Source organism: Podarcis filfolensis, assembly GCF_964270895.1.
Source record: "Podarcis filfolensis genome assembly, chromosome: 15".
Classification (NCBI taxonomy): Eukaryota; Metazoa; Chordata; class Lepidosauria; order Squamata; family Lacertidae; genus Podarcis; species Podarcis filfolensis.
The window spans coordinates 24,392,214-24,402,300 of NC_139618.1; the positions used below are offsets into that span (position 1 = coordinate 24,392,214).

Below are 10,087 nucleotides of genomic sequence, written 5' to 3' on the forward strand. Positions count from 1 at the left end.
TGAGGAGAGATTTGAAGGAAGTAAGAGAGGTGGACTTGTGCAGGTTGTATTGGAGTCTGTTCCAGGCTTATGGTCAAGAAGGGGAGAAAGAGTGAAGCCTTTTGAAGAGGGAAAATACCTTTGAATGGTGGTGTAGCCAGAGGAACGAAGGTCATTGATTGGGGTGAGTTAGGATATGAGAGAAGAGAGTTGATGGGGCACTGAAGGTAAGGGGGCTTATTGTGTGTCCATTTTGCCAATGGGGCTTATTGCACAGTAAGAGGACATGCCCAGCAGAGTCTAGGCTATGGTTGTTTTATTCTCTTCTGCCTCACCACTTAGCCCTGCCTGGTTACTTTCTTCTTTTAGAAGCTCCAGAGAAACCTGAGATTCAGAGGACTAATCGTGGCATCAGCACAGGAGACCCTCATTTGAGTGAGGTAAGAACTGTGCCGTGTTTAGTGCACCTGCAATTATTATTATTAGTCACCTGCCCTTTACCATAAGGTCCCAAATTAATATACAACAGTTTAAAACTTGCAAGTAGGGAGGGAGATGGTCTTTTACCTATTTGGGTCCTGAGTTGTTTAAAGTTTTATACGTGAGCACTTTGAATTGGGCCTGGAAACAACCAGGCAATTGCACTTCACAAAGTTGGATTTGGTATCTGCCACAGAATTCTCCATCCCTGGCCTTCTCTGCTTATTAATAATTTTTTTAAAATATACACTTTGCAGGTTTGTAGTTATTTTGGTCCAGCGGGCAAGTTTGTAAATGTTGAGATGTCTCCAAAACTATATGGGTTCTGAGTAGGATTACCAGTGGTCAGTAAAGGGTTTGGGCTTCCTTGCTCTTGTTTGGGCACAAAGTAGAGAGCCTTGGCTATGTGGGGGTCTGCAGACAGTAGAAGTACTCCTTGAATTACACTCAAACCAGGCTAAACCTAGAGTAAGGTTACCAGATTTTTTTCAATGAATCCAGGGACACTTTTCAACTTCAACTGATATTGTATGGGGACTGATTTGTAAATCTGGGGACTGTCCCTGGGAAACGGGGACATCTGGTAACCTTAACCTAGAGGCAAATCCTTTGTCTCATCTAGCAGTGGAATGGAAAGGGAGAGGGAGTGGCAGTGCACTGAGACTCCACACACTGACCACCTAAAGCCCAGGTCAGAGTTCCCTTTGCCTGACAGTTTGTACGTCCAAGTTTTTCTCTCCAGCCAGGAGGGCCAAAAGCCTAACATTCTCAAGAGAGCCAAATTTGACTATTGCTAGCAGTAAGGGGAATGTTGCAGTAAAGACTACTTTTTTGCTGAAGCACCAAGAAGGTAATTTTAGCACTGAAAAATCACTAGGCTTACAACATGAAATGGTACACAGTGGGATGTTAGAGACTTTGCACAGCCCACAGCTATCAAGATATCGTAAAGGAGACTATGAGCCGACTGCCCAGCCTTGATTTATGGAAGTGATGTTTTGTTGCACTAGCCTGAAGCCTTTTTATGTCATCTGGTCTGGATCTCGAATGAAACAAGATAAATCAGTCTGGGATTTGAACCTGTGGACTATAAGCTCTGAAGAGTATGGAGTGTTTGAGTCTGCCTGTGTCTTTCAGATTGCAACCTGCACCAGCCGCAATGGCTATCCAACACCAACCCTCACATGGTACAAGGATGGAGTCCCTCTGAAGATGGATGGGAATGGTGAGTCATTAGCAGGTGAAGCTAAATCTATTAAAGCAGACTTGAAGACATAGAAAAGCCGGGTACAGCCCAGAAGCTTATTACAAGGCAAAGGGTTTGCAGGAATTAAGCCCAGTCTAGGCACAAGGACCAGGGTTCACAAGTCCGAGATGCATATTAAGAATTCCAATGTGGCACAGGAGCTGTGATGTTGTTCTATCAAGTTTCCCTGCCTACCCAGCATGCTTTTAACCAGAGGCAAAGATGGCCAGCTACTCCTCACGAGAAGCCCTGTTTCTATGGGGGCTCCAAGCTGCTGCCTTTGGAGGGACGTACCTCCACTTTTTTTCTTGAGATGCCATTGTCATCTTCTTGCTCCGGTGTCTGCAGTTCCTGAATCAGAGTCCTTCAAGGGAATTGTGACAATAGGCCACGGTGCCCCAAAAGGCAGAGTCTTGGCTGCAGAACGGTATGAGTAATGATGGGTGAATAGTACAGGTTGGGGCAGCTCAGCAGGGGAAGGAAGGGCTGCTTTCATGGATCGGCATCTCCGTCACCCATCCTCTGGTGTCATTGGCAGCTCCCTCCATCCTCGGCCTCTGGAGGAACCGACTTAATTATCCTTAATTATATTGGGAGAAATGTAATCGTAAGCTGCCATGGGAGGTGATCTTGCCTGTAAAGTGGGTTATAATATGTTAAATGATACAATATGGGGCATCAAAGCTCATGGGAAAAGCAAGACATCAGGGCTACAGATCTATGAATCGTTAGCACAGGGGTCAGCAATCTTTTTCAGCTGTGGGCCGGTCCACCATCCCTCAGACCATGTGGTGGGCCGGACTAGTGAAGAAAAAAAATGAACTAATTCCTATGCCCCACAAATAACCCAGAGATGCATTTTAAATAAAAGGATACATTCTACTCATGTAAAAACATACTGATTCCTGGGCCAGATTTAGAAGGTGATTGGTCCGCATCTGGCCCCCGGGCCTTAGGTTGCCTACCCGTGTTAGCACATGCCAGTATGTTGAGTTTGCAGTAAGGGTTGTCTTAGCTGGAGAAAGAAGGCCAGGTGACCTTTGCAGCAGCATAAACTGCTCCTTAGCAGAGTAACATGTAAGGTTTGTAGCTGCTCTTCAGAATAGTCTTCTACTAGCCTTCCTCCAGAGGGTTTTCACCCATGCACACTTTTCACGAATTAAATGCTCTTCCTAAACCTCTCCTCTCTTCCTCTTTCAATCAGAAATTGAGATTCGTCCCGGCCTCATTAAGGAATCAAGTGGCCTGTGGACTGTCCGCAGCACCCTTTCGGCAAAAGTCACCAAAGAAGACCGCACTGCTGAGTTTTACTGCCAAGTCAGTTACACCCTGATGGGGAATAACAAGACATCCAAGTCGGACAGCTTCAAAGTCGACGTTCATTGTAAGGCTGGGCTGAGCTCCCTTTAGCAGCACTGAGCACATTTGTTGGGAGGTCTAAGAAAGGAGATTCTGCTGAGAGAAGACCGAGCCTCATGCAGAAGTGCAACTAGGGCTGGACTTTGGGGGCAAAATCCAGGACCCCACAGCCCAAGGGACCTTGAGGACCAACCAGTACATTAAGGGGAGCTACATGGGTGCCGTTATTGGGGGGAAACGCATGACATGTATTGGGCGGTATATAAATTTTAATAATCATAATCATAAAAATTTGGTGTGGCAGTCCCCTCCTCCTTGGCCCTCCCAGCAGTTCTTTATCTCTTTATAAATTATTTGGATTAAGGAATTTAGGGAATGCTCATCCAATTTGCAGATGTCACCAAACTAGGAGGGGTAGCTAATGCCACAGAAGACAGAATTGGGATTCAATATGAACTTGATGAGTTGGAGATTTGGGCCAGAACTAACAAAATGAATTTCAATAGGGGCAAGTGTAAGGTTCTAACTTAGGCAGGAAGAAACAGATGCATAAATATAGGATGGGGGACACCTGGCTTATGAGCTGCGCATGTGAAAAGGATCTAGGGGTCTTGGTCGACCACAAGCTTAACATGAGTCAGCAGTGTGATGCAGCAGCAAAAAAAAAGCTAATGTTATTCTAGGCTTCATCAACAGAAGGAAAGTATGCCAATCAAGGGAAATAATAGTGCTGCTCTCTTTTGCCTTGGTCAGACCACATCTAGAATACTGTGTCCAGTTCTGGGTGCCACAATATTAAGAAGGATATTGACAAGCTAGAACATATGCAGAGGAGGGCGACCAAGATGATCAAGGGTCTGGAAACAGAGTGTCTTATGAGGAACAGTTGAGGGAATTGGGCTTGTTTAGCCTGGAAAAGAGGGCTGTCACAAGGAGGAGGAAGCAAGCTTGCTTTCTCCTGCTCCAGAGGCTAGGACCTGAACCAGTGGCTTCAAGTTACAAGAAAGGAGAGTCCCAACTAAACATCAGGAAGAACTTTCTAGGAGTATGAGCTTCTTTAGACAGTGGAACAGATCTCCATGAAAAGTGGTGGACTCTCCGTCCTCTAAAGCAGAGGTTAGGTGGCCATCGGCCATAGACTCTTTAGTTGAGATTCCTGCATTGCAGGGGATTGGATGAGAAGCTCCACTTCCAGCTCTTAGGATTCTTTGATCTGCTGTGTCTCCCAGGTTTCTCTCCCTGCGCTTATTAGGAGAAGCACCAGAAGGTGAATGAAGGTTCTTTTTTTCTCTGTAGATCCCTCTGAGAGTCTCCGCTTCGTGGTTGATGCTCCAGGCCCGGATGTGAAGGAGGGAGATAATGTGACCCTGCGCTGCGAAGCAGATGGGAATCCCCCACCTCTGTATACTTTGCACAGAATGGAGGTGAGCTTTGATTGCGTCTAGAGGGGTTGTGGCCCTACTAAACATCTTCCAAGACAACAATGCCCATTTACACCACAAAGAACTCATAACCCACCTACTTTCAGCAGCCAGAAACACCATAACCAGACACTGGGGAGACCGGTCAGGAGTAAGCATGGACCAATGGTACCAAATAATCTGGGAAACAGCCTTACTAGAAAAATTAACCAATAAACTGAAACTGACACAGGGACAAACAGAAAAAGAAGCCTTTACCCTGCTATGGCTCCCCTTTATCACATACACAGCCCAACAAGACAATGACAATAATCCACCAACAGCATACAAATCAGTATGGCTAACCTGATCCAAAACACCCACCCACCCCACTCACACATGAAAACAAAGACCACCACAGTCAATCACAAACAAACAACCACACCCTAGGCCAACCCCCAACCTCTCTCACCACCAAAGGAACACAAGTGAACAGCACAAGCAACGCTGACACCAAACCCTACATACATTAAGCATAATAGAAACATCGCCACCCAACCCCCCCCATCTTCCACCCCTTCCCCCCCCCCCAATGTCTTAACAAATGAAACGGATTTGTAAAAATGTTACATGGATAAAATACGAGAGACATTACACATACTTCTGTAAAACAAGAAAATATTTAATAATAATAAAAATAAAATGGAGGTGAGCTTGCAGCACCGAGGAAGGTGCCGTATACCAAGCCACAGACCCTAGGTCCATCTAGCTTAGTGCTGTCTACCACGCTGGTCTTCAGCTGAGGGGTCATCCCCTGATTCAAGGCGGGTTGCAACAGAAGCACTACCACCATGTAAAAAAGTACAAGATGAAGAGATGGCACCCCAAATGCATGTCTGAGTTAAAAAAATCAACACTGGTAAAAAAAATAATAAGTGAAAACAAATCAGAAACCTAGAACAGACAGGCCATCAAATATCTGGGAGGGGCAGCAGGAAAATGTAACCCTGCCCTGAAAAGATAGGTAGGATGTTGGTGACTGGGTCTCTTGGCCGGGCAGTATTTCCTCCTTGTCATCAGTGTACAGGTTCAGCCTTTGTCCTTCTTTGTCTTGCACTCTGCTAGGAGGGGGAAGACCCCGAACAGGGTTCTGAACAGGGGTTCCTGCACCTTTACAACATCAACAAGGAGCGCAGTGGGGTCTACCTGTGCAAAGTGCTTGACTTGCAGGATGTTGCGCTTGTGGAGCTGACGGCCAACGTGACTCTGCTGGTGAACTGTGAGTAGGACCTGCAGGTTTTATTCAGTACAAAGTGGCCTGTTGGGTTTTCATTAGAGCCGTCATCTGGTTTTGAGAAATCTTAGCCGGCTGTTCTCGGGAGCATCAATTGATTGATTTAAAACTGCATAAATGTGGGGATGGGAAGCTGGCTTCCTTGCTTTTGAATATGGCATTCACAGGAATCTTCTTGGGAGAGGTGGTTTTTGTTTTGACATCTGCCTTACAATACAGGCACAGTGCTAAAATAATTAAGACGTTTTTCACAACATGCCAGCCAATCTATGGACTAAACTTTGCACCCATAGTTGTCAGAGAACCCAGAATTTCATCAGTATGAGGGATGTGTGAGGGCCAAGCAGACGCACTGGAGGCAGTGAGAGACAAGCAGTGGATATACTCCTATTTGCCCAGCAAAGCTTCAGCAAAGCCTTCATGGATGTTCTGAGCTGTTCTGTTTATCAGAATGACGTGGCTCTTCAGGTTTTGATTCCCAGGCAGATGTAACTGCCTGAGAGAAATAGGTGCTGCTCCACAGTGCATAAAGATGGGGTGAAGTGAAGGAATCTCATCTGTGTTGCCTCAGGTATATGATTTCTCTCCCTTAGATCTTGATGAGCCTATGATAACCTCTGTGCCTCCAGTGACCTCGCTCAGACAGCTGCAGGAAGGAGAGGATGCGCTCCTTACCTGTAATGCAACAGGCTCCAAGCCCTTGGCATTCCACTGGGAAAAGGTATTCTCATTTTAGGGCTGTTGACTTGAGTTAATGGTGTATTAGACTGCAATCCAAAAACACTTACTTTGTGATAAGCCACATTGAAGTCCCACTGCACACAATGTAAACATGCACACAGTTGCTCTGTTAGCTGGTTATCTGTCTGGCTGTTGACCAGTTGGTAAACCAATACAATGGATTCTTGGTTCTCGAACTTAATCTGTTCCAGAAGTCTGTTCGACTCCCGAAATGTTAAAAAATGAAGGAGTGGCTTCCGATTGGCGCAGGTGCCCTGGAAACAATAGCTGACAGCCACATCGGATGTTCGGCTTCTGAAAAGTGTTCGAAAACCAGAGCACTTCTGGGTTTTTGGTGTTTGGGAGCCAATTTGTTCGTCAAATAAGCCATTTCAAGAACCAAGGTTCCACTGTATATTTCACATCTGGCAACCAATACACCCCTTGAGGGGCAGATAGTACATGGGTATACAAGTCTAAAAAGCCCAGGACACAAATTTTCACAGCCCTCTAGCAGCTATATGGCTCATTTACCAGAAGTACAGTGGTACCTCAGGTTAATAACTTAATTCGTTCCAGAGGTCCATTCTTAACCTGAAACTGTTCTTAACCTGAAGACCACTTTAGCTAATGGGGCCTCCTGCTGCTGCCGCTGCGCAATTGCTGTTTTCATCCTGAAGCAAAGTTCTTAACCCGAGGTACTGTTTCTGGGTTAGCAGAGTCTGTAACCTGAAGCATCTGTAACCCGAGGTACCACTGTAATGTATTTAGCATTAACTCTGAAAGTATCTACTTGATTCTGACCAAACTAAACCGCCCGATGTATATTGTGCTTTTCCAGAAAGGGAGGGTGATTGAGAAGGGGAATCTTCTGAACTTGACCAACGTCAGCTTCGACACCTCAGGCAAATACACCTGTGTTGTAGAGATGCCGATGCCAGGCACCCCTGCTGTTTCCCGCTCCAAACAGGTTCAAGTGACCGTCCATGGTAGGCATCGCACAGTGACAGCTCTCTCTAAGTGTCTTTTCCCCCATCCCAGTCCTGGGGCAGCAACAACAATTAGCCACCTCTTCTCCTTGCAGCAAAACCAGTTCTGGTCGCACGGAAGGAAGTGGTGCATGTGCAATCAGGCGAGATGGTGAACTTAACGTGCACCGGGTACTCGACACCCCCCTTGCTAATCTCATGGAGTGTCAATGGATCGGTAAGATGTGCTCTTCATGGGGTTTATTTCAAAGAAAAAAATGGAGAACTGTGAAGCGAGGAGCCCCCGATTCAAATCTCACCTCATCAACAATTCACTTGGTGCACTTGCTTAAGCCACTGCTGTCTACCTCACTCCCCCCAATAATATAAAATGATATGATAATAGTGGTCAACCTCGCAGGGTTATTTGTAAGACTTTATGGGATGTGAATGCTTTGTGAAACATGCTGCAGAAGGCAATAATATTTAACAAATGTTCCATATTTTTCATGTCCAAAGACTGTTTCAACAAAGTATAATGTGTCTTTCCCCCATTTGATATGCTTTAGTCTGCAGGGATGGGAAACTTGTGTCCTTCCAGATATTGTTGATTTGCGACTCCTCTCATCCCTGACTTGGCCATTCAACTCCCTTCAGCCCCAGCCAGCATGGGCAATGGTCAGAGATGATGAGAGTTGCAGAGCAGCAATATCTGGAGGGACACAGTGCTTGCTGCCCGGTTTTGGGTTGTTTTGTTTTAAATTCTTCTTAGGAGCGTTAATCCTCCCTCCCTTTTCTTTCCACAGGTCTTTACTTCAGTCATGCAGGGTCATCAGCGCAACAGCACAGTCCTGTTCCAAGTCACTGAAGCCCTTCTAGAATCGGGAGTCAATTGCACCGCCAAAAACAGGATGGGCACCACTCAGCACCACTTCATGCTGGCACAGAGTAAGTCCATCCCTTTTGTCTTGAGAAGAGGGCTCAGCCACACTTCCCGCTTGTCCCACTCTTTAGGACTGAATCGGAGCAAACTTCAATCCACGAGAAACCCAATGGACATTTGCTCCGATTCCGCAGTAAAGATCAGATATCTGCAGGGGAAAGCGGCGAGCCAAGCAAAAGCCTGAATGAGCACAGAATGTGTTGGTGGTGACGGGTACATTTGCCCTTCTGGGAAGGGCTGGGGCTGGGGAAATAATGGTACCCTCCAACGTTTCTTCTTCCATCACAGCTGTCCCCAACACCAGAAGCAAGTATTCCAAGGCGCATCAATCTGTCAGGCCCAGAAAGTGGTTTGAAGTAAAGCTGTGCTGAAAATGTCACTCCACTTTCATGAGCATTGGGAGCTTTCTTATGCTGAGCCAGACTGCTGGTCCATCTAGCTTAGTATTTCCTCTGTACCAGCAGTTCCCAACCGTTTTTTGACCATGCCCCACCTAAACATCTCTAAAATCCGGGTGCCACCCCCTGGTGATATATAACCCTTATTATTCAAAAAGTGAACTATTCACTTGGAGAAAGTCTAAAAGGCCATTAACTGTTAATAAGTCATTCTTGAATTGCCCCCCTTAAAAATCAAATTGCCCCCCTGTGGGGCATGTGCCCCACGTTGGGAACCACGGCTCTACACTGAGTGTCATTTTATGTGACTATTGCTGTTCAGTGAGAGGCTATGGTTATTTCCCATGACCTGGTGTAAAGGGGAATCCTGAGAGGGGGTGTGGACTTGCATCTTACGACACCAACACCCTGAAACTCCTATACAGTGGTACCTCGGGTTACATACACTTCAGGTTACATACGCTTCAGGTTACAGACTCCGCTAACCCAGAAATAGTACCTCGGGTTAAGAGCTTTGCTTCAGGATGAGAACAGAAATCGTGCTCCGGCGGCGCGGTGGCAGCAGGAAGCCCCATTAGCTAAAGTGGTGCTTCAGGTTAAGAACAGTTTCAGGTTAAGAACGGACCTCCGGAACAAATTAAGTACTTAACCCAAGGTACCACTGTAAACCATGCTGAGTTCTCTCTTCGTCTGTTTCAGATTAAGCCAGTGGCTGTGTCAGCCCCTTCCTTTCACAGCAAAGCAGGCAACCTGTGATGAACCAGTCCACTTCCAGCTTGTATTTATTCCTCTTTCTTTTCTTTCTTCAGGGCAAGAAGGAGGAACTCCCAATGCCAAGACTGGTAAGCCCCTCCTTACCGAGCATTTATGACTGTCAAAGGGACATGAATGTGCTGTCAAATGTTCTGGGAGCGAACCCACAGAAGATGACGTGGGCTTTGCAGGAAGGAGGAAGCTGGGGAGGGTGTGAGTGTCCTGAAGGTGAACAAGGAGGGCTACTTGCAGGACCAGGCATCTGACTTCCCATACCCCAACCCATCTAAATAAGAGACCAATGAGACTGGGGTTTTGGCTAAAAACAGGCCACAACTTTATTGAATACAGATGAAAGAGGTTTGGTTTGGGCATGGGGCAATCTAAATACTTCCGGCCCGCCTGCTGGAAGTCACGTGCGGTCAGTCCAGGCTGGGGGTTCCTAAGACTTACATCCAATAGGGTGACCCCCACAGGGACTGTCATCTGGGGGAGTGCCTTTGGCCCTGGCCCCTCTGGGCATGTGGACATGGCCACTCCCCCCGAA

The 10,087-nt window shown here is 46.5% G+C and overlaps 1 protein-coding gene across 8 annotated transcripts in view; it reads left to right on the plus strand.

The window, feature by feature from the left end:
- MCAM (melanoma cell adhesion molecule) overlaps window positions 1–10,087 on the plus strand; it is a 56,269-nt gene that overhangs the window by 33,647 nt on the left and 12,535 nt on the right. For 7 of the 8 annotated variants that reach the window (XM_083588582.1, XM_083588578.1, XM_083588581.1 and 4 more), the window contains 10 exons: window positions 349–419; window positions 1,597–1,684; window positions 2,910–3,089; window positions 4,361–4,488; window positions 5,590–5,743; window positions 6,352–6,479; window positions 7,320–7,467; window positions 7,563–7,684; window positions 8,253–8,394; window positions 9,597–9,629. In XM_083588582.1, the coding sequence (XP_083444708.1) occupies window positions 349–419; window positions 1,597–1,684; window positions 2,910–3,089; window positions 4,361–4,488; window positions 5,590–5,743; window positions 6,352–6,479; window positions 7,320–7,467; window positions 7,563–7,684; window positions 8,253–8,394; window positions 9,597–9,629 (1,194 nt within the window). The remainder of the gene's footprint in view (window positions 1–348; window positions 420–1,596; window positions 1,685–2,909; window positions 3,090–4,360; window positions 4,489–5,589; window positions 5,744–6,351; window positions 6,480–7,319; window positions 7,468–7,562; window positions 7,685–8,252; window positions 8,395–9,596; window positions 9,630–10,087) is intronic. The other variant, XM_083588579.1, reaches the window with a different exon arrangement.